General features: G+C 35.6%; 5 protein-coding genes across 8 annotated transcripts; 2 read left to right on the forward strand and 3 right to left on the reverse strand.

Annotated features, from left to right (window-relative positions):
- Positions 1 to 483: 483 nt before the first annotated feature.
- LOC142544548 (uncharacterized) lies at positions 484 to 3,249 on the forward strand. Of its 2 annotated transcripts, XR_012820059.1 has the most exons (3): positions 1,766 to 1,892; positions 2,492 to 2,627; positions 2,718 to 3,249. XR_012820059.1 is itself a non-coding variant. In XM_075651589.1 (2 exons), the coding sequence occupies exons 1-2, from the start codon at positions 688 to 690 to the stop codon at positions 2,773 to 2,775; spliced, it is 435 nt and encodes a 144-aa protein (XP_075507704.1). In that variant the 5' UTR covers positions 484 to 687; the 3' UTR covers positions 2,776 to 3,249. The 2 variants fall into 2 exon arrangements, 1 of the variants encoding a protein (XP_075507704.1); XM_075651589.1 differs by lacking the exons at positions 1,766 to 1,892; positions 2,492 to 2,627 and adding an exon at positions 484 to 1,064.
- An 882-nt stretch (positions 3,250 to 4,131) lies between these two features.
- Positions 4,132 to 8,392, reverse strand: LOC142545375 (uncharacterized). Its single transcript, XM_075652539.1, has 4 exons — positions 7,785 to 8,392; positions 6,057 to 6,293; positions 5,766 to 5,983; positions 4,132 to 4,587 (listed from the first exon to the last, which is right to left on the reverse strand). Exons 1-4 carry the CDS (start codon positions 8,031 to 8,033, stop codon positions 4,407 to 4,409), a joined length of 885 nt encoding a protein of 294 aa, XP_075508654.1. The 5' UTR covers positions 8,034 to 8,392; the 3' UTR covers positions 4,132 to 4,406.
- Positions 8,393 to 10,887: 2,495 nt separating this feature from the next.
- On the forward strand, positions 10,888 to 14,166 carry LOC142545377 (uncharacterized). Of its 2 annotated transcripts, XR_012820260.1 has the most exons (5): positions 10,889 to 11,306; positions 11,695 to 11,773; positions 12,086 to 12,154; positions 13,447 to 13,618; positions 13,830 to 14,166. XR_012820260.1 is itself a non-coding variant. In XM_075652540.1 (4 exons), exons 1-4 carry the CDS (start codon positions 10,987 to 10,989, stop codon positions 13,552 to 13,554), a joined length of 576 nt encoding a protein of 191 aa, XP_075508655.1. In that variant the 5' UTR covers positions 10,888 to 10,986; the 3' UTR covers positions 13,555 to 13,826. The 2 variants fall into 2 exon arrangements, 1 of the variants encoding a protein (XP_075508655.1); XM_075652540.1 differs by lacking the exon at positions 13,830 to 14,166 and having other exon boundaries at positions 10,888 to 11,306; positions 13,447 to 13,826.
- A 275-nt stretch (positions 14,167 to 14,441) lies between these two features.
- Positions 14,442 to 21,581, reverse strand: LOC142545378 (uncharacterized). Of its 2 annotated transcripts, XM_075652541.1 has the most exons (14): positions 21,271 to 21,581; positions 19,612 to 19,686; positions 19,380 to 19,487; positions 18,564 to 18,596; positions 18,375 to 18,464; positions 17,814 to 17,939; positions 17,553 to 17,696; positions 16,705 to 17,121; positions 16,486 to 16,620; positions 16,015 to 16,233; positions 15,650 to 15,925; positions 15,346 to 15,483; positions 14,949 to 15,254; positions 14,442 to 14,830 (listed from the first exon to the last, which is right to left on the reverse strand). In XM_075652541.1, exons 1-14 carry the CDS (start codon positions 21,457 to 21,459, stop codon positions 14,612 to 14,614), a joined length of 2,475 nt encoding a protein of 824 aa, XP_075508656.1. In that variant the 5' UTR covers positions 21,460 to 21,581; the 3' UTR covers positions 14,442 to 14,611. The 2 variants fall into 2 exon arrangements, with proteins under 2 accessions (XP_075508656.1, XP_075508657.1); XM_075652542.1 differs by lacking the exons at positions 19,612 to 19,686; positions 21,271 to 21,581 and having other exon boundaries at positions 18,383 to 18,464; positions 19,380 to 19,485.
- Positions 21,582 to 23,109: 1,528 nt separating this feature from the next.
- On the reverse strand, positions 23,110 to 24,561 carry LOC142545379 (AT-hook motif nuclear-localized protein 24-like). Its single transcript, XM_075652544.1, has one exon. It carries the CDS (start codon positions 24,124 to 24,126, stop codon positions 23,287 to 23,289), a length of 840 nt encoding a protein of 279 aa, XP_075508659.1. The 5' UTR covers positions 24,127 to 24,561; the 3' UTR covers positions 23,110 to 23,286.
- Positions 24,562 to 26,121: the final 1,560 nt, after the last annotated feature.

Here is a 26,121-nt window from a genome sequence, read left to right on the forward strand (position 1 = left end):
ATGAATGATATTCGATGAAATAAAAATTATATGATTTATAAATATCGAATAATAGTGTATCAATAATAACATGTTTAATTTGATTGACAGATTTAAAGTACAATTTTATCATTTTAGTAATTAATATAAAGAAAAGTTATATATTAAATATTAAAAAAAAACGCGTGAAAAATATTCTCATTGATCAATTTTTATGAAATTGATCTTCAATCCTATCTGATTAATGAAAAATGTGAATTGAGTTGACTTATTTCACGAAAAAATACGTTAAGTCGTCGTACGAGAGACATATTTTTAATGTAATAATTTAATTTTATATGCAACGATTTGATTATGTATGATAAATAATTATTATATAGATAAATCATAACTATAACTAAATATTATGCTTCTTAAGCAATAAAATTCAAAGCCACACAACAATAAATTTAAAAAATCTCTCAGGAAAAAAACGAAAAGAAAAGAAAACAATTGTTGCATGTATATTATCATTTTTCAGCATATGTTTGTTGACAATAAATACAGAAAATTCATAATTATGATCGGGCACCATTCGTCTCATTCATGATTCACCTCATCCCCTCATGCCAAAATAAGCTCCGACTCTTTATTTCTTGAAATTGAAGGAAAATTATTGGGAAAAGATTCTTGCTCGTGCACACCTAGTAGCATGATGTTAACATCAAGATGTACAAAGGCAACTCGTCTAGCGCCACCACAACTGCCGGAGGTAGATTGGCGGCTGCAATGAGGATTATAGGTCCCTTGCAAGAAATGGTGCAAGGCCACGGTGGCCTTTTCCTAGGCTCAGTGATTCCATGCGCTCTGTTCTACTTTCTACAGCTCTTCCTCAAGTCTCTAGGAGGCGGAGGCGGCGGCTCCAGCCGTGAATCTCCTACGCCTCCGCCGCCGGCAGAGACCAATCCCATATTGCCAGAATGCCCTTCTGCACCACCAGGGCTGCAGAGGGTGCACTCAAGATCTCAGCTTTATAGTCCGAGGGGTCCAACGGACGTGCCCAGGTGTCATCCAGAGCTAATTCAGCTCGGAGTGGGTGAAAACCGGTTGGGTCTCGTTTTACAATAGTCTATGTTACATAGGACGAATTTACTTTTGGCATGTGAAATACAGTTGTATGTGGTCCAACATAGAAATGAGGTGGACCCATGCAGCTTATGTATGTTAAATGAGAAAGAAAATGTGCCTGGTGTCAATATAGTCGATACCGTTATTGTTGAACTAAAATAACGTGTTGTGGCAACTTATCATGTTTCCATGTTTATCTAAGTATAGAAGAAAATGTGATTGGTTTTGACTTCTTAATCTGATAGACTAATCATAGGAAGAGGGACATTCTGGTTCAAATCATGATATATAAACATGAAGTATATGTCCATTCAAACTAATACGCGAAGTGAGATTGTCATACGCTGCATTTGGAGTTAACAAAAACTATCTTTTAGAGAACACCTCATTAAGATTCAGAAAGAGTTAATCTCACCGACAAAGAGCAAATGAATCTTTTAGATCAGGCCATAACAAAGAATCGATCTTTACATTTTCCTGTAGAGTCTCTCACTATATATCTTTTAATGAATTATTTTTTTCCTCATATTTTTGAGCTCTCAAATATATGATGTGGCTCTTGTTATGGTTAAGTCTATGCTATGATGTGATTGTTACCCCCGTAGCGTAGCGTAGACTCATCTTTTTATAGTGAAGGTGCTGGCTTAAGGTTATGTGATTGATTTTATTTGTTAATGCAGTTATTGTCGAATTTGGTTCAATAGTGGCTTGTGGATTATGAGAAGGAACTGATTCTTGGGCGGGACTTGAGCATAACTAGGATCGCTACATATCAGTCATTTGATGGGCTGTGGGATTTGAAAGTGGTACGTAAATTTCCTGCAGTTTAGTTATATTCTGCAGCTTTTGACAGAGATCTAGTGTGTGCATCCAACTTTATAGATCATGTTACCTCATTTGTATCCGATATACAGTGAGAGGCCTCGTGGTTAGGTATGGAGTCAGGTGGGGGGCATAGTACGCCAGTTGTATAATCTAGATATCTAGGTGTGCAACATTCTTATTCGTGTCGAGAATTGACTCGCAGAAGAGATGATGTGGGTAGGATAGATACCATCACGCCAGTATTGATAACATATAAATTGGATCTTAAGCTACGTGGTTTGGCAACTGATAACCGCGTGAAAGCCAGTTCTAACCGGCCTCTGTAGATATCAACTTTCAAGGGGTGGGCGAAGTTATGTTGCTCATCAATTACTGGAGAAACTGTTTAGTGGCTAACAAGCTTGGGTGACTTTCTCACCTAGTAGGCTAGCCTTTTTGGATTTATGCTCTCCTCTCATGTTTATGCTCTAACAATTGGTTTCTAATATTTGGATATAAATTGATATGTTTTGATCAAGTTAAATTTGAAGAACTTTTCCCATAGGCTGCCACAGTGCTGCGCTAATGCTTTAATATGCAGGCAGTGGCAGGCTTCATGTCTCCAGTCGTAGACAAACCGCTCCTTTTTAACCCGTAACAAATAATACTAACAACCGGTGTGCCTCCTGCAATTGAGATACTCATCTTTGCTCTCGCTGATCTCGAAAATCACCTGAGTAAGTCCTGTCACCTTTGCTGGAGTTGAGCAAAACTTAGGGATGCTAATTTATTTAGTCAAAACACTATTTTTTTTTGGCATAATGCAGCTTTGACGGTGATGTAACATGGCGAACTGGTGTGGAAATTATACCGGTTCCATGCTGAAGTCTAGACGGCTTCAATTAAGCATTACTGCTTCTTGATCGAGCACTCAATTACTGAGAAACACTTCACGACCTCCTCGTATTCGCCACAGAAAAGAATATCCATATCATCTCCAATGAACTGTTAGTTGGATCAACACACGGGAGCGAAGAGTTCGTAAGCATAGCAGAAATCGCTGATACTGAGGAATATTATAAAAAACGAGTTCGCATAGTATACAATCTATCGAACGACCACCTTTCACTTCCCACTTTGAGAGCAGGGGTAATGTATACGTCCAATATAAATGTGATGTCTGCTGCCAAGAAACTAGCAAGATTTTCGTCTGTTTCAGTCCCAATCCAACATCTGCTTATCACAATGCTTTCTGAAACTGAATTCATTGAACAAACAATCAACCTTAGTAAAGAAAGGCTCGAAAAGATGTTTGTTGAGTTTGTAAACAGTTTGTAACAGTTGGGGATCAATTGCACGAAGAGCTGTGGCTGGTTTTACTGTTACTCTTATCATATTGCAAAACTGAAATTTGACTTTACTGATTACTCCAGTTTATTTTTTTTATTATATTTGGGAAAAAAAACATTTTTACAGCTTTATTTAATTGGGTTGATAAGATTTGACTGGATAACGTTGCGATTATTAAATTATATGAGTAGGATGTTGAATAATAATGAATAAATAATAATTATTTGGTTTGTTCAATTAAATATGAGATTAGTAAGTTAATTATAGTTTTACTTTTTAATAATTAAATCATATGAATAAAGTAAATATATTAAAGATAATATTGTATTTTCGTTCATGATTTGATTGATGTGTCACACATTTTGTAAGTAAATACGTGACTAGATAAGGGTTCGGTCGACCCTATCCCTGCGGGCACTGCCTACAGGGGTCGATTCAACGGTTCGGATTTTTTCGAGCCAAATTTTTTTTTTTTTACAGGGAGGTGGGCCCGGATCACTCATGTGGAATGATCCGGGCAGTTCATTGCCCGTTCAGGCACTGCCTGCACGGGTAGATTGAAACAAACCCTAGATAAGACCATGACCCTACCTACCAAACACACCCTTAAAAGTACAAAATTCAAAGAAAACATACTCTTGTAATATCCTTAAAAATTGCAGAACCTCCACTCATCCATTTTATACGGCCGAATACCAAATCGGATCTTTTCTTTCTCAATTTTATTTTTTGGGTACTTCAAATTATTCCCGTTTATTATTATTATTTTAGGAGATTATGATCTTATTTTGTGTATAATACGCCATCTTCAAAATGTACTCAAAACTTTCTACACCAACTATCCAACCAAAGTTGTGATAACGAACACAGTGCCTAAAGATTTAAAAAAAATGACAAATAAAACTCCCTAGCAAATTGTTTTCTTTTTTAAAAGAAAAAATATCCACCCAGATTTTTGAACGTGACATCATATTCATCATGAAAGATCAGAAAACATAGGTAAGAACATTAAAAATTCATTACACGGGATTTTTCGTCAGCCGTTTAGTAAAACCCGTTTCAAGATCCACATTCTTCATATTTTAAAATATACACACGCAAGCTCATCTTCTTGGGGACCGGTTCCCATCGAGAGCTTGATCCGCGTAGCCAGTAATTTTGAAAGATCACTGCAGCTGTAGCTCCTCTTCCTTCTGTAGTTCCCGGAGTCGCCTTTTAGCATATATGGTGACTATAACTGTTGCAGCCACAGTCGTGCAAAAGCCAAAGACATTGAAGATTATTTGAGGAGCCGACAGTGTGCGGTGATTGTGTGAAGCATCAGCTAAAGTTTTTATAAGTATGCCACTGCATGTTGAACAAAACAAACACCCCATTAGTGCACAGGAAGTTCGAAATACCAGAAAAAATAAACAGAGGCATAAGTTTGAGACTCATAACAAGTGTGTATAATCACATAAAAGAAGCTATACGAGCACGAAAGAGACCATGATCTGAAGATGGATGGACAAGGATTATATTAGTTTAGCACGTCTAGGTAATTTATCTCCGTTTTTGAGGGGAAGGGTGTTTGCAATCCAATAAATCGATAAGATTTCATTTAAAAAAAATAAAAGCACGGTTTCTAAACAAACTTGATGGAATGGAAAAGGTGTTTTAAAAATACTCGAGAAAGGACTTTTCCAGAAGCCAGAAAATGTAGTTTCTGGCCTTCTGTTTCTACTTTCTACTTCTCCTCGAAACAAATTCATTTTTACTAAATATTATCTGAACATTAAAATTGCTTTTTATAATTTTTTATTAAAAGATAACCGATTAAAAACTCAAGATTAATAAAATGTTTCCTTAAGGTTCTTTTATCCAATCTGACTCTGCTGAAAAAGAAATCTGGCAAGCTGAAGCTGATATATAGCAGGTCTGTGAGATAACACTGACCAACCTCATAAATCATGCTTCAAAATACATTTAATTTCTTTGATGTATTCCATCAAACAAGAAGATGCCAAGAACAAAGAAAAGTAGAACAGAAGACAAAATCAACATAAGAATAAGCTCTGTCCGAATATATACATAACACACCCACAAAATATACAAGTAAATTAAGCGGTGGGAAATTGATAGGCCACATATACAACTTCATAACAAGCAGTTTCACTACCTTTGGCAAGAAAACTCAACAATTCCTAGGGAGATAATCATGCAGTATGTTCATTAGTCCTAAAGTATATCAATGCATCTCCTGCGTGTTGGCTATGTGCTAAAAACAATCTATATGTGAATTTTAACTTTCTGAATGCAAGTTCACACAAAAAGATTCGACGCATTCATTAAATGAACAAAGAGGAATGCTTTGTTACCATAAAACTATATACCTAAGATTGAAATTCTCTAGCCGGAAGTTACTACAGGTGAACACCATACCAAAAGTGATGCATTTAAATTTAAAAACAGGTTTGTGAGTCAACTACATGAATTATCAAATTTCTTCTAGCAAGAAATAATAGAGAGAGAGAGAGAGTTCTTACGTGTAAAGTGCGACAAATACTTCTGGCACCATTCCTGTCAGTGTCCCCAACAAATACGGACAGTACTTGACATCTGTAGCAACAGCACAGTAGTTGTACACGACATATGGAAAAGGAGAAATCCTAACCAGCGCAACGGCTCGGAACTGACTAAACCAATTTCCTTCACCTGCTAATCTTATGATAGAAGCTTTTTTGGGATGTCTTTCTAGCCACACCTGTAGTAAAGAAACTTACGAACAATGTTGGGTAAAATTTCATGAAACAGAAAGGATATGCAAACATACGTACTTGGATTTTACGATAGAAAAGTGACCCAAGGAAATACGGCAGAGAGACTCCAATGATCACTGCTCCCATGATAAGCAAAAATCCGTAACCATAACCAAAAGTGATTCCAGCCACCCACATGGATGGGGTAGAAGGTAAAAGAATAGATGGAAATATTGCCAGAGAACCAAATACAACAAGTGCTAGTGTTCTGGTACTGAATGTTTCCCTCTCCCAATTTATGATGGGTATGATTTCCTAAAAAAAGCACATCAAACAATTGTGCAATGCTAGATTCTAGAATGAAAATGGTCAAGAGACGCAATGAGAGAATAAAATGATTATATGTTACGAACTGAAATTGCACATGCTAAGCAACGTTTATCATGATGCAAGATGCTGAACAAAGGAAGACAATGTAACCTCATAAAGAATCTGTAAAAATGCTTTCTAAATGCAAGAGAGCAAGTGCTGCTAGTGGGCTTAGTTGCCGCCAATCACCACCTCCTGAAAGAAGCTTTTGAGATTTTGAAATTTTGGACTTTTTTAGGAATAATACTGGAATTTATATCAGTGTAAATCGTTTGTTACAAAGGACCCATACTGGTCGAGCAAAATATGTAAAAAACACTATGTGCCCACTCAACCCCCACCCAGAGGCAAAATACTGGAATTTGTATTTTTCCCGTAGGAAGCTAATTTAAACGAGCAAAAAGGGAGTGTTCAAAACTTGTCTCAAAGAGCAAAGTGGCAATTACAAGCTGGAATAAGGCAAGGATTAAATTAAAAAAGAAGAAAACCAAGGAATGCAAGAATTGCAGGTCAATACAGTCCAAGCATTGTCAAATCAAACTCCTATCACTTCACCAAAAGCTATAGCAGCAAGTAGCGATATTGATAAACCAATTCACTTTAAACAGCGCTAACTTGTGACTAGTAGGAATTGAAAACATAAATTTGGATATGACATCAATTGTACGTCCAAAACATCCCAACATCCAAATTTCATAAGATCAATAATTCCCTCTCATCACCATTTCGTGTTCAGCTAGACAATAACACAATCAGCATATAAAACCTAAAAGTTTTTGGCGGGGTTCAAAACTGAAATGTCAAGAGGAAAAAGTTACACTACAGAAAGACTTCAATAGTTGATAAAGTTCTTCAATGAGCCATAATAGCCAAGTAAGTCAATTCAATGCATGCAAAAAATTTGAAGGCACCATCAGGCATCAATGTGATGAGAACATAATTCAACGTCCAGGATCATACAAAATATATGTTAAAAAATTCTTCTGCCCATATTTTCATTCACTTTGGTATCATGTAGAAAATGGTGTCAGTTCATCCCCAATCTCGAAATGCTAGCTCCATCTCCACTCCGTAAAATCGAGGACAAAAGATTTTGAAAAATGCTGGGTAGATGGATAGATGTCATTCTACTACAGGGACAAGCTAGATTATACCACAAACCAACAACTCCATTATCATTAAATAAGAATAAGAAACTACTAAATTGGGGAATCTCAAGAGTAGGTACAAGACGTTGTCACGACTACAGATGCATATAAAGTTCAGCGATCCGCCTAATTCGATTAAGAATCAACATAAATACACACAAAAAATCACAAAAATAAGCATCTAACATCTTGACATGCCTGAACGAGAAAAATAATAAGTATGATTGCACGTATTCACGGAGAATTTATATGAGTGAGTGTTGTGAGTGTTTTTCCCAGGAAAGTCAACCTTATCCATGAAAAAGGGTCCGACCCATTTGAAGAAAACCGCACCCAACAGGCTAACAAACAACACCACCAGCACCAGCTTGGCCCACCACCACAAAGACCACCACCACCCTCCACCGCCTCCACCATCACCGCAAGATGACGATGTTTCCGTCTCGCATATCGTCACCGCGTCACCACTACCCTCCTCTAATTTCGCGTAATCCCCTGCAAGCCTCGGATCCTCCTCGGCTACAACATTGTACGTCATCACACACAGGAAATCGATTTTCTGATCAAAAAAAGAAAAAGACCAATTCGACAATCCTCGAATAACGAAGAAATCACACGAATTGGGTCCCCGCCCGCCAACCACCCCCCAAAAACCAACAATTTGAGGGGTTTCCGGGTCTATCAGCAACGGTCAAATATATCCGTTCGCTCTGTTACTTGTCAATAAATAACAATACAGAAAGGATTCTTCGGGCGGTAACGGAGGTGGAAGAGAGGAGAAACGTAGATTAAAAGAGAATGGTTCCGGAAAATGGGGAATTACGTTTTGCGGAGAGCTATATTCCCCTCGTCGGTTATACGATACGAGAGGGAAAAAGAGAACATGGGAAGATGAGAAATAAAGGAAAGCATTTGATATTTCAAGAAATTAAAATTATTTCAATTTAGTTAATAATATATATAATACAATATAATGGAAAGCCGAATATAACATGATTAACATCCCTAATGGTTTATTTCGTCCAATTCACGTGGGAATTGTCTCCATGATATGATAGATGACTAAGATTTGTCTATGCATATATAGTACCCATTTTTTTTTTTAAATTGTATGTGTGACAAGATCTTACCCGTTGAAATGAAGTGAGGTAGTGCCCAGATAAGTAGGATCTCATTAACCCAATTTCATTAAAAAAAACAAGAGAAATATACAAATCAAACTAAATATTTAATAAGAAATTTCTCAATATATTCATAGATAAAATTAGTAATTTAAACTAACCAATAGACATAGTTTTACTGTTTCAAAAAACAAATTTAAGATATTGTTGATGAGATAGAATGAGATGATACTTGAATGAATAATCTCATGTCATTTCTTATACTCGTGTTTAGTATTTTTCTATGAGAATTCACACAAAAACATAATGGATTCTATAGAAATCAAGATCTCATTTATGCAAGGAGGATTTTTTTTATCATTGTTTAAATAGTAACCTCAAATAGAACAATTGAATTGATAAAATTTGAGAGAAATTTTATAATATATTAAATTAACAAATACTTTTGTTTTCCATATAAACAAAATTTATATATATAAACATATACTATGTTTCCCTCTATCATAAAGATTGACATTGTTGGAAAAAGACTTGAATTTAGAAGATGATTGGTAGCTGTTAAAGTCAAGATTCCTTGCTTATAATATAATCTTTTCCTTATTATTGTTATTATTTTTTAATAACGATGAAACTCGTATTAATTATAATTTAATGTCTATTAAGTGAACTATTGGATTAATGCATTAGACTGCAATTTACGATAAAATTATATTAAACAAATCTTGTATGAAATACTAGCATGATAGAATATTGATAGAAAGATTCGACTCGATCTCATGACTATCAAATATTCACTTATTTTATCAATTCAAACACATACAAAAAACAATGCTTTACAATTATTATTTTGCCCTCAAAAGACAGAATAATGAACTGAAAATAATTTTATGGTGGATTGCATGTATCATTCGAGAATATAAAATGTCACCACAATGAATTTATCTCTATTTAGACTATGGTTTTTTCTAAAATAAAAAAAACAATTGTAGGATAAAATATAATGGTTTAAAACGAAAGTTCAACAACTTTTGTAAACTGTATTATATTATTGCTATTTTGATTAAATTGTGCAAGGGTATTTTTAAAGAATATTCTTTTTAATTTGAAAAATCGACCACATGCACGACACAATCACCCAATACTAACACGTGTGGGAAGGGGATGAAGGACAGACTTTTGCTTTTTGATGTATACTCTTCACCGTCACGCTTGAAATTGAGTGAAGACTCTTGCTATTTTGGGGTTTACTCGACACCGTACCCCTGCTGACAGTGCTCGCAAGGATCGATCAAACGACTCGGATGTTTTCAAGTCAATTTTTTTTTTATATAGAGGTGGGTCCGGATCACTCACCGTTTATTGCCCGTGCAGGCAGTGGGTGAAACAATCCCTATTTTGGTTTGGCGTTTTATATTTTATTACTGATCAAATCCATTTTTTTTAAAAAAAATTATATAATACAAATGTTATGTCTATGATATCTAATTCGACAAAATTCATGAAAAAAGCATTGTTTTTATATAAACGATTTTTTCATATATATAAATATGAATATAATCAACCGCGTTACATGTTATTTTATTTTTTCCTCCGAATAATGTACATTTCTCATCAGCTATTCCTGTCCCACCAAGATCACTTTCATGCTAAACTTGAGGTTGTTGGACCTTTCTTTTGCCTGGTTTTGCAAAATGTATTTGTATATAATATGATTTGATGCATGTATTTTATTCATTTATAGATTAAATAATAAAATAATATTTTTTTAAAAAAATTCAAATTTATATTATCTACTCTATTTTTTGAAGATAGAGGGGACATTGGCAAGACAAAGTAGTTTTACATTATTGTTCTCCCTTCTAAAAAAGCGATTCCAACATATTTTTTGATAATAGCACAAACAAAATGGTATATTGCATTTCTTAATTTTAATATTTTTTTAATTTTATAAAATAGTGAAATAAATGACAAAAACTTGTGTGAGACAGTTTCACGGATCGTATTTTGTGAGACATATATCTTATTTGCGTCATCCATGAAAAAATATTATTTTTTATGCTAAGAGTATTACTTTTTATTGTGAATGTCGGTAAGGTTGACCCGTCTCACAGATAAATATTCGTGAAACGGTCTCACAAGAGACCTATTCAAAATTTATGACATAATAAATTCAATATATTGATATTATGTTTCGGGGTTAGGAACCTTTGGTCGAATTTTTGTATGAGGTACTCCAACTTCAACAAAATTGGTAAATTTGCCTTACTATTTTCAAAATGAGTCCCTCTTTCGCTTTTCAGTCTTCATCGCCTCTCGTTTCAGTATATGGTGCTCGTTCACACTTTCGAAAGCCTCTAAACTGAAAGGAAAATGGAAATTCTAGGCTGTCTTTGTCTTCCAAAACCGATCATCTTCCAACAATTCAAGCAAGCCCACCTCCCTTCACATGCAATTTCATCGAAATTTGACCATTTTGCTGTCAAAAGATCTCAACATACAACTGGAAGTCCCATTTGTGCGCACTTTCAACAGAGCCCGAAGGCCAATGCCCTTTGGATAGGAGCTGCTGGAATTGCTTTGATTTCCCTCGTGGGACCCTCGAATGCCGTGGAGTCTCCATTTTTTAGTGAACCTTCCAATGCTCTCTCTTTGCCCACCTGGGCTATTCATGTTTCCAGTGTTGCTGAATGGTAATGATGTTTCAGTGTATAAAGAATCAATTTTTAACAGTTACCTTGTATTACGCATATCGCCTTGGCTCTAATACAAAATGTGGGCTGGCTAATAAGCTTGAGATTTCTTTTAGTTCTCACCGGGTCCATAATAAAATTTGGAGTGGCTATTGAGCTCGAGGGTCTCTCCCACCTAGAAAGCTTCGTTTTTGGTTTGAACTCTCATTTTGAGCTAATGGCCTAACAACTTTATTTGGCTGCAAGAAATTAGCTAGCGAAAGTAAAATTTGCACGATGCTAATGCATAGACCCATATTTCATAATGCTGGCCGTACTTGAAGCGTTTATGACTTTCTGTGCTGTCTTGATTCTGTTTACCATATGACTTGGTTTATTTTCAATAAAGGGTCATTGCGATGGCTTTGGTATGGCAATACGGGGAGAAATCTGGGTTTGAATCTTGGAAGGGTCTCTCTTGGGGAATGGTGAATTATGCTTCCCTTTCTTGTGTATTTGATCGTGTTTGTGTGGAGATTCATGCACTAGGACATCTTCGAATGTATTTTGTGCCTCAGATTTAAATTTGAAGCCTTTTGTTGCATTTGAACACAACTCATAGTCTATCGAAGTAGTGAAGTTCGATTTTCTCATAAAGATATATAGTTTTTGTTGTCCTCCAAGAAAAAAAATTGTTTTTGGTTAAAACAGTAGGCTTACCTTGCAATGTGTTTTGCTTGTGGGTGATTTTTGAAGTTCGTTATTACAGATTTTGACATGCACTCTACCTATTTTGTTAGGTACCCCTATTGGGTGGTGCCTTCTGCGCCTGTACATGGCATTTCTTTTATAACTCAGAGTCACTTGAGGTAAAATCTTTTCATTGGGCTTTAAAAAAGGTTCATTGTAGGGATCAAGTTTGCTGAATGCAGGTCTATACTTGTTAGTTGCTATCCATCATTATACTTGATCAAGTTATATGAAGTTCGGCCAAGTGCTTCTGACAGTTTTTAGGTCGTGAGAAAGAATGAAGTAATGTAGTTACAAAAATAGTAGAGGCTGAAGATCATTTCGGTGATGTTCACAAGAGTTAGATTTATACCAGAGCTTAAAGATTTACCGTATTTAAGAATTAACTTTAGAGCAATCTCTTTTCAACATCTGGAAAATGAGGATTATAAGGAATTTCTCTTCTCGTTTGGTTAAAGTATGTGAGGATCATGAATGAAACAGTTTTGTTTTCAACTGTTGGTCCCATTGCTATACTTCTTTGTGGGACCGAGTGCTTACCGCTTTACTATAGCTGATGGTAATGGTGCAACTCAAATCTTTAAACCGCAAAGCAGCCCAAACACCACGGTTCGATCGCTCTACCAAGCAGGGACAATTATTGCACCCAACATTCTTCAACAACATAAATTTTCTTTCAATGATTCCTGAATAATCTGTTCAAGGTTTTGGCTGGGTAACCAATCGATTAGATTTTTTAAATCTTGATGGTGCTTAAAGGCTTCAGGACCTAGTTTAGGAATCTCAAGAAGCTTAAAAGTTTGTGCTGACATAATGTCCCTAGGAACATTTCCACAACTGATATTCTTCATGGTTTAGTCATTAATGTCATTGATCTAGTATCTAGTAAAGTGTGCCACACTTGACGATAAAATGACGTAGGGGTTCCATGTGCTGCCGGAACTTATATGCATTGGAAGAACAAAATATTATGAAAATTCATGGAGGTGATCAATTACTTTAAAAACAATTCTTACTATATTTAGTAAATGATACCCAATGAATCATATTATTACCTAACAATGTATGTCATGGGAGGATGCACAAAATGTATCACTTACCAACGAGCACAATTAAACACTAATACTGTGCATTCCTTCAAACATCTCCAATCCTTGTTTCATTTGGTTGACTCAGTGGTTGAATTGTGGAGTTACCCAGCTCAGGCATTCACTCTGTGTTGGATAGTTGGAGACAGTTGCTTGTTTAGAATCTAGTTAATTAGCAAAATACTGAAGACGTGATTAGTACTCTGCATTCTAGACACCTTTACTTTTGTTGCTGGATATTTATATTACATGTTCTTATCTCCATGAAATCCTTTTTCTTCAACGGGCACTTAAAATTGTGAAATTTCTTCTATGTTTTATAGATCTTGGTGGCGCTTCAAGCGGCTTTGACTGTCATTGGTAATGTGACAATGTCCATTGCTGCATACAGAATCTACATCTTGTCACAAGAATGCTCCAAGAACTCCTGAAACCAGTAATCTCTACTCACAGATGCAACCGCCAATCCATTATTCCGATCTTGGAGTCTCAATGGTAATTCCTTTCTTTGGATGACAGCTGATATGCAGGGTTGTATGAAACTAATCGACTACTTTTCTTATGTCATAATGAGTGTAAAGCCAGAACTCGACACTAGCTGGCATGTCATTCAGAATCTTGTTACTCTTTAATCGTTAGGTTGTGAAGATAATTTCTTTTTTTCTGCGTTTTTTGGAAGATACATGACAGTCATTTCCATTTCTAGGAAGCTATGTCTTGAAGAGACCGGAATTTTTTTTGCCTTTCGTATGCCAATGGGATGGAAGCTGTATTCACGGAAACCGGGTTCCTCCGCAACAACGGTTGCTGGTGAATTGGCCAATCAAGTCTATTTTTATTATAATCTTTGGAAAAAAAATTCGCTGTAAGATTTATTAGTTTGACAGATGTCTTAAGTTGTGATCCCCAACTCTAATTATCATAATTAGTTTTTTTCGGATTAACTCAAGAAATAGGCGAAGATGGACATTTTTACATGCTAATTCCATGTAATTTTACGCAACAAATTCAATATTATTCTTGGAAAAATGTTTAGGGGGTCACTATGCAATTCACCATAAATTTGGTATATTAAGTTTTTCTCTTTAATTTAAGAATGTAGAGCTGATTATTGATGAAGATTTATTTTTATCACTGCATTCTGTTGTAAAGAAGACGGTTATAAAGAATTTGATCAGTGATGCCTCTTTTGGAATTTGGTAAAATATCTACTTCTTTTAAAAAAATGCGCAAAAAAAATTAAATAATGTGGATACAATTTCTGCCAGCCGGTAACTGATGTTTCCTCTTTTGTTATCCCTCATTAAAAAAATGAGGAAAAACAAATGAAGGTTTATATATTTTACACATTTGTGCAAGAAAGATCTGTTTTTTTTTTTTAACAAGGTTCTTATCAACATTTCATACACTTCCAGAACAGTACGTATACATCTTTTTACTATATTGACAAGCTATCAATTAATAAATCGAGTGGACGACATTCCAGTTCTACGGAAGGGTAGCTCTTCTCAATGACGGGGATGAGTTAAAAATTTCTATTCCAAGCTCCTTGACCTTCCCGATCAGTGTCGTTTGCTCCGACTCCAGTTGAACCATGTACTCTTCTTGAGTATCATGAAGAGTTTCAAGCTCACTCAACGATTTGGATAATCCTTCGAGATCGTTATCATCAATCAGAGATTGGATCTTGATCATCATTTGTTTTATCTGGTCATATCCAAGAAACATGCTAAGTTTTTAATGGAAGTGACTCTCCTAAGTTTTTGACATGAAATACGACAAGAAAATGGATGAAAGTGGGAGATGAAGTTGTAATGGCTTCCACCTGCTTGGAAATTTGACGGTGCAGCTTACTGGGGGACAGCTCAGAATCAATGCTCGATTTCTTTTGTAATTCGGGTAATTTTCTTATAATTTGAACATGGATTTCTCCCCGTTTAACTCCTTGAAGTGGTATCCATTTTTCAACCATCTGGTTGGGAGACAACATCTGGTATTCGACCACGCAATCTCCTATACTGGATCTTGGTAAAAGAGTATTATGATCTTTCACATGCAACACGAGGGGGCTACCATCATCTGGGAATTCGAACGTCTGATGCCATTTTGGATTCAGTGTTTTGTACATAACCTGCAAAAAAGAGAAATGTCAAAGAGTATGAAACTAAGAGTAAGCCTTTCACGAGAAGACCAGATATCTGAAAATAAAACACAACTGGAACCTTAGTACGTCTTTTCATGTTCCCGTAGTGAACCCTCACGTAGGGATCACTAGTTCCTCGGAGATCGGCGGCGACAAGATCTTTTGCTTCAATCAGAACCAGTTCGATCAAACCATGGGCTAAAGTTGCAAGTGAACCCTGAAGAATATCAAGAAAATACGGTTCAACTTGAAATTCCAGCAGAATCAATGGGCTGCTAATCAGCTCACTGGTCGAGAAGGTAGTTTTGATAAACTTCTCGATCTTTGAATAACAATAATGGCCATAAAACTGGATGGATTAAGCTTTCAATGCACGCAATTACCTTGGAATTTTCATTATCGTCAACTTTCACTGCCTCTATCTGAAGCTGTAGCTCTCCCGATTTGACTTTCTCAAGGGGTATACACACGTCTCTTGTACACCCTTTTATAAGTCCTTCCAAGTTCACCCGAGCACTACCAATGCTCTCATCACTAAATGTCTCTTCAGTATAGCATTTAATTTTCAGATACTCTCCACCTACTAACTCATCGAACTCAAACTTCTGATTCCAAATTGGGTTGGAAGTGTGCGAGACAGATCTTGTTCTATGAGTAGCCTAGATATCATAATTCATTACGTTAAAAATATCCATATTAACTACGCACACACTACTTAATCGAGGTTAAACATTCATCTCTAAATTACCTTCCCATACTGCAATTTAACATAAGGGTCAGATTTCCCAATTTTGTCCTTCACAACAAGGTCCTTGCCCTCAAGGACGGTGATGTAAATTTTCTTCCCAGTTTTGTAAAAATAATTTGGAGTCCTATATGGTGGGTGATGAGAGTTTGAGCTGAGACTAGACATGCTATGTGAGCCGTCAGAAAATTGCCACTCTTTAAGTACCATCTTCACTGTCAACTGCAAGGTGGTTTAGAATATCGTTAGCAAAGTATCACGTTAGTATTTGCTACTGATTAAGGGAAAACGAGATGCACAAGAAAGAAAGAAACAGTTGAATAGAAGCCTAGCGAAGTATCGCCTTAGTATTTGCTACTAATTAAAGGAAAACGGGACACACAAGAAAGAAACAGTTGAATAGGAGCCAAGAAACCACGATTTATATGACGGAATTAAAAAGTGACTGGAAGGCAAAATGTGATAGAAACATACTTCTCCAATTTTACCACCCTCAAATGGAACCGTCATTTGGATTTCTTTTCCACAAAACTCAGCTTGCTTGGCAATCACAGAGGAATCAGAACCAATGGCCCAAAAGATAGTCGAATCGTCTGGCACGTATCTCATCTGCATTGATTGGTAGAAAAAAGCTTGTATAAAAAGAGCAGCCCCACCAAGAGAAATCAGCAATAGATTCAAGACAAATTATACCTTTACTTCGCAGCTTGTAAGATAGTCATATTTTACACTTCCTGGAGTGCATTCATAAAGGTTGAATTTAATGACTCCTGCATTATCATGTAGAATCAGGTTAAACGTGGATCCCCACATAGGATTAGATCCAGCTCTCGTATCCGTTTTCCTCGTTAATTCATCCAGTTCAATCTCAATAAACGTCTGAAGCTCTTTGTTGGATCGATCCTCCACATAAGTATCTATCGAAGAGCTTATTTGTTTTGTGGAAGGATTGCTCCTCCAATTACTTCTAGAAAGTTTGGCTGCAGAGACCACTGTAACATATAATACACCGCCAACTGCTTTCTTATGTAAATCTACGGCTGCCAAAGCAAGACATTGACGTCGAGGTTCAACCATCCGTTTATTCAATGTATCTGTAGCAGTTTTAATCTGTAAAATAAACAACACGACTAACTGGCGTCAGAGAAAGGATGTAAGAAAAAAACAAGTGTTGCTATGATAAGTGGGACCGAGACGAAATTTAAAAGTTCTAAACCACATCATAACAGCAATAGTTGTCAAGATATAAAGTTTCGGGCAATCACACATCAGCTTGTAAAAAGTGGTTTCTCATATGATACCATAGCCAATAGGACACAAGTTCGTAATCTTGCTGCACAATCTCCATTATACTTGATTGAGTTGGTTTTTTGTGATTATTCATGAAAACTTTGCCCAGTACCCGGCCAACCATATGTACACCTCGCTTATTAATTCTGAGAATATATTCCCGGATAAAGTAGAGATGTATGGTAAGACCATAAAATAATTATTTGTTCTGACAACCTAGGACACGGTTAAATGAGAAGTAAAAGTCATACCAGCCATGAAGAAACACCAGGTAGCTCTGTTGCTGGTAGAGACTGACTTACACCACTCCCAAAGGCAACACCTATTCTCACATCAGGAGTTGATACAAATGAGTATACGATGGCTTTCCCTTCTAAAATGGGCACCAAAAGAAGCTGCATATAAAAAGTAAAATAGAATAAGCGAAAAACGTCTGAACGAACAAGGCCTGCATTGAAATTAACTTTCATTTGTAACCAACAAGAAAACAAGATGATAAATTTATCACGTACGTCACCCTTGATGTGGATGCTGTTTACGATTATTCGAGCTGTTCCTTTAAGTGGCTTTGCCAACTTGGCAGACAGCAAGATATTTACATCACTTGTGTCCCAGGTGAAGCCCAAATGCATGACTCGCTGTTTCATAAGAAAGTGTCTGTTATGCTTCAATTCTTTCATCAAAAGAGTAAAAGGATTGAGGAGGAATGGAGGATCATTTGCAAAAATCATATAGAATTATCCAGGTCGAAAAATAGTTATTGTACTATTGACAGGAAAAATTCAAACTAAAGTGAGATACAATTTTCAAAACATACAGTAACAGAATAGGCACTGAGGATGAGAAAAACATGGCATACTTTAGACAATTTTTTAAATGAAGTATACATGATTGCCACTATTGTGGATTTTTGATGAGGTTGTGTAGTAAATCTAAGTTACAAACTTAACACGAAGAAAGAAGACGTAACATAAAAAACCGAAAAACAAAAATGATGGATTCATAATATACAAAACCTGTTGTTTCTTCCAAATTTTCATCAAATTGAATTGAAACTTGAAAATAAATCAAACCTGATCACCTGAAGTTGCCCATCGGATTCCATTTAGTCCGAATACTGGAGGACAAGAACCAAGTGAAAATTCTTGTAACTCGATCTTTTCCTATAGAAGTAGAAGCATGCTATCAGGTGTCATTTTGCACAATATAATATTATGGTCAACAGGTTCTTCGAGCGATGAAAATGGAAAATCAGAACTCACAAATAGCCTTGATTTTCGATGCTTCAAGCGTCGCTGCACAATTAATAGAGGATTAGGAAATGCAAATATCGACAAGCTAAGACACTGTCTTTTTCTTTCTGGCAGATATTTTCATTTCCCGGAAAAACAAACACATACACACCAGTTTATAATTCTTTCCATAGAATACAATTTTAACTCACTATCAAAATCCCTAATACGATAATTATTTTATATCTTCAACTTTTCATTATATTTTAAATTTTAAAATAATAAGAATATAATATTTAAAACTCAATAATCTAACTCTCTCTCACATGTCATGATATCTACAAAAGAAATATCTCCTTTCAAAAGTACAACCAAACACATTTCACATTTCTCGATTTAATTCCCAGTAATATATTTTCAGAAAATATTTTTCGGAAATACCACAAACACGACCAAACTTAACTTAATTTCCTCACACCTCAAAGGAGACTTAGGAATGGGAAAAGAATATCTCCTTATCTATCAAAAGGAATCAAAACCAAAAAGAAATTTTCGTAGATCAAACGAGATAATTGAACAAACTGTGGTGGAGAAAGAATGCAAGTTTGATCAGAAGAAAAACATGACACGTTTAGCAATATTTGTTATTAAATAAAATAGCATTTCAACTCTACCAACATTATATGTTCAATTACAAGTCAATACATAAACAGCTAAGGAAAAAAGATCAATCAAAGCACAGCCAAATAAAGATTATATGAATTGAATATGAATGTGAAACTTCTAGAGCTTTCAAAAAAGCAGTGACAGTGGCCTTAACTGTTATGAAGCACGAGAATAGTTTACCTCAATAACAGATGAAAATCGTGAAGAAAGCTTGGGGTGGATATAGTTCGACCATACATCATTCAACAGCTTGTTCAACCATTCACATTGTTGTAAAGGTGTTACTGGCTGAACAGATATAAAAAATGCAAGCCTCAATGCAAAGGTGGAAAAGTGAATAAGCATGTGAATAAAAGTTAGATGTTCATAGAGGCAGGCAAACAATTTAGAAGGAAGTTGAGAAGATAGTTACCGAAGTCTGCAAAGTCAATTGCACCCATTTCTTATTTAAGTCTTCCTCCAATATTCGACGTTGATAGCTTTCATACTGCAAAACACAAGACAAAGCTCTAAGCCTTTGGAAACAGCTCGACACCCAAAGCAAATCTACTTCAATAACACTTGATGCATTTCGTTACAAGTTATTCACGTAAATTTCCGGTGGAATTAGTATTACTTCTAGAAACGCAATATTCATAACTCATAAAGGTCAGTGAACTTAGTACAGCATCTACGAAGCATTCTTCTATTGACCTTCCTTTGCTACGACTAAGGTGTTTGTTGTGAAATATTATTTGTTTTGTTTGATTTACTTTCTATGAATAGAGCTAAATGGAGATGAAAAAGAGCATGACCCAATCCATAAAAATTAATCTTTCTTCCTGAAGCATCTTTTCCACCTCTAAAACATTTCCCCTCCCGTATTCTGACAGTTCTAGAGTCTTGATCTCCTCTAGTTAACCATTCACAATTTATGTCACAATTCTTGTTGATTTTGCCAGGCAATAAGTCCAAGACTCCAAGTGGAGAGCCTAAACCTACAAAACTAGCCTTTTATGTAGAAGAGTGTCTAAAATTTATTCTTCAGCTCAATATTTTATCATTGAGTCAATATGACACATGTACCATTACCCAACCATTGAGAAGGCAATTTCCAAGGTGGCCTACTCTAGACGGAGTTCAATTACCTATCAATTTTCAGCACACATACCCAAATCCAGCCTGCCATGTGATCACGAGTTACACAACAGCTGGTAGCCCATTCTCAAGTCGCCTCTTCCACAGGGGACTTTCAGTGAGAGCAACAACGGTGTTCTATAAGCTTGAAATCCCAAGCCCAAAAGACTAGTTTCCCAGAGCTCTAAAACTCATTAGCCCATCCACATATTGTTAAGCCAAGGTGGGGACATGTGACAGAGTTCCTGTATGCTTCAAGATTTAGGCAGGGGTGCTCGCAGATGAATGATAAGAAACCAATATAAAATGTACACTGCCAAGAAGTTTGGAATAATGTATTTCTCACACCAGGCAAGTTTTTGTACTACGAATTCGGAAACAACAGTTAGGTCACCACATTTATGTCAAGGTCTCTGTTGTGTGGGGGTGATAATCATAAAGAGAACAAACACAAGTGTGCTTTTGAGCAAGGCAATGCAGAAGGAGGTTACATTGATGAGGAAAGGGCCGATCCAGCGTGGGTATAGCTGACTTTTTTGAATTTCTACAATTTTTTAAAAAGTAAAGTTCCTCCACCACTAGATCTATTGACTATTGAGTAGTCAACACTGTAAATTTTTTTGCGCCCCATCGTGATGAGAAGATTCTTACCATATTAATTCCCTTATTCGTCAGTAAATGAGGAATTAGCTCACAATGTAAATCAAATTTCAAAAATATTCCATCTTTTTTCTTCTTACTCTTCTCTTTAATATTTTCGCATTCAGCATAAGTGAATAATTTGGATAAATGGATCTTGAGATACTACCAGACAGCATTGTAAGGTTGACTAAAATCTTTTCATTTCCAAAATTCCGGAAACAGGGTAATGTATTGAAATGCAATAAAATTGCTTCCGAAAACTCGACAACAAGTACCATTTATTACGTTGAAAATCAAACAAAAAACGAATTACCTGAATTGTAGCCCAGACAGCAAGACCAAGAGCAAGCCAAGTGTAAAGAGAGAAAAGCAACTTCTCAAATGCCCAAAGAACAAGCAACAAAGGAACCATGAGCAGAACCAGAGGCTTTTCATCAATCTTCTTGATCAAGAATTCCACTGCCTCAAACCAGCCAAAAGATCTGATTTTTACTCCGCCCATCTGCTTATAATAACTCAAAAATCCTAGTAACTGGAAAAATCGCTAAATTTTTATCGTCTCTCGAGAATTGATCATACTTTTGAAGACCCGAAAGGATGCCTCTACGAGCTTAAATTGATGCTTCTGTGTTATTTTATTAAGTTTTAGACGTAGAATAACTCGTTCCAGTGATTCTCATTCACGATTTGTTTTAATAATTATTTATATTAATAAAATATTAAAATTTTAATATAAGTTATACGTAGTTCAGCGGACAGAATCATTATTTTTTAGAGTTTAGTTCATAAGTTCAATTTTATCTGAAGTTATTTTTTTATTCTTTTATTTTTCGATTTATTTTTTAATTTATATATCAAAATTATTGTGTAGTCTCTCATTATTTCTTATAATTATATTTTGATCTTTATTTTTTTATTTTTTATTTTTCAATTTATTTTTTTAATCATATATCAAAATTACAGTGTAGTTCATTGCTATTTCTTATAATTATATTTTGATTTTCATTTAAATATAAATCAAATAAATTATAAAAAATATTATACAAGCACGTGCGTTCTTAAAATAATCTTAAAAGAATGAAGCACAAACGATATAGTTTACTTCTTTCGATCATTAATTAGAGCCTGTAAGGATGGATGGCAAGTGATAATTGATTTAATCGTCATGGAGAAAGAGGGACTCCGAATTATCAAAAAACCCTTATTTGATTGATAATTTTTTGATTAATTTTTGATTAATTTTTTCCATATTTTTTTGATTAATCTTACTATTTATTAAGTTTGGGTATAATATAATTAAAATATTTAATGTCATGATTTATTTTTTTGTCTTTTCTTTTTTATTCATTATTTCAAAATTATAGTTTAGTTTCTCGCTAATTTTTACAATTATGACACGACTCTCATTTAAATATAATAAAATCAATTTACTATATGCAATAATTTCAAATTACAATACAACCATCATTAATTTTTTTATAATTATAATATTACTTCAGTTAAAATATAAATCAAAGATAGTTATAAAAAAAATTATACAAACAGGTGTTTCAAGAATCACTAATATAGACGAAAAGTCTTGGTAAACAACAAAGAAAAGTTCAAAGGAAACCAACTTTACTCGATTCCACCACCATGGTATCTTTCCTCGAACACCATGACCGGCCCGCTGTCGGTGTTGTCTTTGAATTCTTGTAAAAATTTGTTTACATATGTTAGTTTGTCGGCTTTTTTTTTTTAAAATTAATTTATAAATTTAACATCCGATTTATCTAATATATAATTCATATGATAAATAGATTTTTTTATTAAGACATTTAAAAAAAAAAAACTGTTTTGGATTTTTTGAACTGTGGATTAATGAATGAGATTTTTCGGCTTGATGTGGCAGAATGAGCATCATAAATAAAAGAGTTTACGAATGTTTCAGCACTGTGTGCATGAACACATATAAAGAATTGTTGAACTCATTATCATAGTAATAATTTATTTATTTATTCAAAAAAATAAATAAACACCGCGTTTAATACATGAGAGTGAGGCTCTGCTGCTTCACTGGTAATAACTGTTTTCCATATTCGAACATATCATGTATTGATGATGCAGTACTAGAATAGAAAAATCCAATAGAGGATTTAGTCGTACGAAGAAATTTGAAAAAAGGAAAAGTAAATGGAAATAACTCTTGTTAAAAAGAATAAACCACAAGAAAACGTCCACAAGTTCATTTATTCTTTGACAGTTTTGTTTTGCTAGGATTAATTCTTGATAAGGCCAAATTAATTATTAAACAAGTTACAAAATGAAGCCAAACTTGGATGAATTTGAGCTAGAACGGTGAGAGGCCAGTAGACCAAAATGGCTCGGTCGGCATCTGATCGGAGGTTGGCGTACCTTGAAACAAACAAGGGTCAGCTGAAATTTGGTGCTGCTGATGATTTTGTGGCCGCGGCGGAGATCCAAGTGAGGTTCTTTTAACTTGAACAGCGTTATCTTCTTCTTCAAGCGGCAATCTTTCATATGCAGCATTGCTGAATGAAGCAGCCATTATAATAACCGGGCCAGACGCAAGCAGCGGCCCCACCACAGTGCCTCCCACCACCTGCCCCTGACCGCCGGATAAATATACAGTAAGCCCGGTTGCTGCAGGTGGAGCAGGTGGCGGTAGAAACGATCCCGCCAGCGACAAGATCTCGAACAGACCCTGTAAAGTCACTGCTGACCTTGGGGAGGTAGGCTGCTTTAGGGTTACATTCGCCACGTAGCCACTTCCGCTCATAATGCAGACACCCCTCTGGCGGCGGCGGGAGAAGTCGGAGACACCTTCGATGATATCGCAGCCATTGGATATCTCCATGACATGGGTTCGCAACGCGTTGCCGCTGTCACGGGTGATGATGACCGGTGCCTTCGGTTTGTTTTTCGAACCGGCGGGTCGTCCCCGAGGCCTTCTTGATCCGGACATTTCCCCTCCTCCGGTCTTTATGCCGCCATCCTTTCCGGCAGAGTCTATATTTCCCTCCTCGCGGTTTCGCTTCTGTCCCATGTTCAGGCCGTTTTCAATGGTTTCGCTTTGCTCGTCTTCGGAGTTTTGGCTATGGTGATGGAAACGATGCTGCAAATTGAATTCCCTAGCGTGGAATGGAGGCGGCAGATAATGGTTATCCATCGGTTTAATACTTTGCGGCCCTTAACCAAAAGCTACAAATATTAATCTAAAGATGGGACTGGTAATGAATCAATTCGGACCTCAAAAATCCAAAATATACAAAAAAAGTAGATATTGGCTACTTCCTCTCTGGATCACTGTACCGTTCACAACTTTCTTGCTGATTTTATTGACTCGGATGAATCCGCAAAAAAAGAGAAGAAATTGAGTTGTGGGTGTCACCCACCAAATGGTACTCTGAATCCGAATTCAAACATTTAATTCTGATCAAAGTTATCTTTCTTCTCTCACACATGCAAGCACACTTTGTACACACACTTACCATGTGCGCACCTATCTTCTATTCACACCTCAAGCTAGAAAAGTTCAACTTGCATTGTTTTTGTCCATATGTTTGACAAATGTCTCGACCTCCTCATTTTCTTCGTCTACCGTGAGCTTGAAGCTTCTTTCATTTTTAATACTTTGAAGGTGATTGATGGTCTTTTATCTCGAGGGATCCAATAAACACCAATGGACTTTTCATGTCTTACCTTTGCGATTTAAGTCAAGCAAAATTACCAAGAAAAATCGTACTTTTCCCAGTTAATAATCAAGAAACTTGCTTTAAACATTTATGTTTTCGGAAGTACAACAACCTCCATATCTAGAGAAATCGTAGTTGGATGAGCTGCACTTGAAATGGGAAAGACAGAAAATAAAAAATGCAGCACAACGTGCAGCAGGCGGATCAAGTACTTTTCAACGGCACAAGGTAAAAATATAGCTACCACAAACACGTTTTCCACCTAAAAGCAAAACACACTTTATTTCACAGCAGTTGATATTATAATTGGCGATGCCAAAAAGTCTTCACATAGCGGCCTTTCAACCACCCCTAATCTGATATTAGTCATGCCGGCGGATTCTTTTATAACATGTTAAACCGTTGAAAGGAAAGACCACCATTTTTACCCGAGGAAGGATCGATCATCACACCGATCCATTTCATTTTTATCTCATCCAACTCTCGCACATTGCTAGCCCTAGTCTGTCCATACAAAGCCATAAATACTTAATTGATTGGCTTCAATGTGTCAATGAATATCTAAATTGGGACCAAAGTCTAGTTCTGTTCTGTAACAATAAAGAGAGAAGCTGGCACAACTAATACAACGGGTTGAGGTCTTATCTTCTTCTATACGCAATTCAATGCAGAGCTGAGACAAGTAGCCACACGTCTTCTCCCCAGCGATCCGTGGGTCTGTTCAGTATGAGCTTATCCGTGTTTATTTATTGATGCAGTTGGTTCCTGCATAGTGTTGCACTCGACGGAACTTAAAGCACTTTATCCTGCAAAAGCTAGATGATCCTTGCGTATTTTTGTATCGCAATTGGGCTAAATGTTTGTTTTTTCGTGATTTCGGTTTTTTATATTGTCGAATTTCAATCTCGTTATATTTTTCCGTTGTCGCAGTCTTTCCCTGGCGTATTTGTGTATGTCACATCAACATTCCGGATGAAAAGACTAAAAATGTCTTAAATCGAAAAATATAGTACTTAAATTAAAATTCGATGACATAAGAACCAAAATCGCAAATAAACAAAAATATAAAACCAAAAAATGAAATTTAAAAAAAAAAAAAAAAAACCATTGAGGTACATTTATATATGTCTATAAACGAAATAATAATGTGTGTCATCTAGCGACGATCTCTGATCACTGAAACCTCATGCGATACCCATTTTTTTCATATATTACATTTTCTTATTTTTCTAAGCATATAAATAATTTTTTTTTCAAGTATAAAATTATTTTGTTTGTTATAAGATAAGATATATAAATTTCAACTTATATTTCAAATTTTAACCACTTAAAATATATTAAGTGTTTCCTTTTTCCTATTTGTATAAGTTACAATTTCCTACAAATTGCCAAAAGATAAATTTTTTATTCTAATGTTTACGTTATTAAAAATTTTATATAAAAATATACTAAAATTTGTGTGAGACAGT

This window comes from Primulina tabacum, chromosome 5 (assembly GCF_025594145.1).
Source record: "Primulina tabacum isolate GXHZ01 chromosome 5, ASM2559414v2, whole genome shotgun sequence".
In the NCBI taxonomy this organism is placed as follows: Eukaryota; Viridiplantae; Streptophyta; class Magnoliopsida; order Lamiales; family Gesneriaceae; genus Primulina; species Primulina tabacum.

Bases quoted from the DNA above. Each gene is read 5' to 3' on its own strand.
- LOC142545378 (XM_075652541.1), bottom strand. From the start codon at position 21,459: ATGGGCGGAGTAAAAATCAGATCTTTTGGCTGGTTTGAGGCAGTGGAA. The intron at 17,697-17,813 runs GTACGTGATAAA...TTTTATATGCAG, and splicing joins GCATCCACATCAAGGGTGAC to CTTCTTTTGGTGCCCATTTT. The intron at 16,234-16,485 runs GTATGTTTCTAT...ACCACCTTGCAG, and splicing joins AGGGTGGTAAAATTGGAGAA to TTGACAGTGAAGATGGTACT.
- LOC142544548 (XM_075651589.1), top strand. From the start codon at position 688: ATGTACAAAGGCAACTCGTCTAGCGCCACCACAACTGCCGGAGGTAGA. The intron at 1,065-2,717 runs GTTGGGTCTCGT...GGCATAATGCAG, and splicing joins CTCGGAGTGGGTGAAAACCG to CTTTGACGGTGATGTAACAT.
- LOC142545377 (XM_075652540.1), top strand. From the start codon at position 10,987: ATGGAAATTCTAGGCTGTCTTTGTCTTCCAAAACCGATCATCTTCCAA. The intron at 11,307-11,694 runs GTAATGATGTTT...TTTTCAATAAAG, and splicing joins GTTTCCAGTGTTGCTGAATG to GGTCATTGCGATGGCTTTGG. The intron at 12,155-13,446 runs GTAAAATCTTTT...TATGTTTTATAG, and splicing joins ATAACTCAGAGTCACTTGAG to ATCTTGGTGGCGCTTCAAGC.
- LOC142545375 (XM_075652539.1), bottom strand. From the start codon at position 8,033: ATGACGTACAATGTTGTAGCCGAGGAGGATCCGAGGCTTGCAGGGGAT. The intron at 6,294-7,784 runs GTTGACTTTCCT...TGCTTTTTTTAG, and splicing joins GACCCTTTTTCATGGATAAG to GAAATCATACCCATCATAAA. The intron at 4,588-5,765 runs GTAAGAACTCTC...TTCAACATGCAG, and splicing joins GTATTTGTCGCACTTTACAC to TGGCATACTTATAAAAACTT.
- LOC142545379 (XM_075652544.1), bottom strand. From the start codon at position 24,126: ATGGATAACCATTATCTGCCGCCTCCATTCCACGCTAGGGAATTCAAT.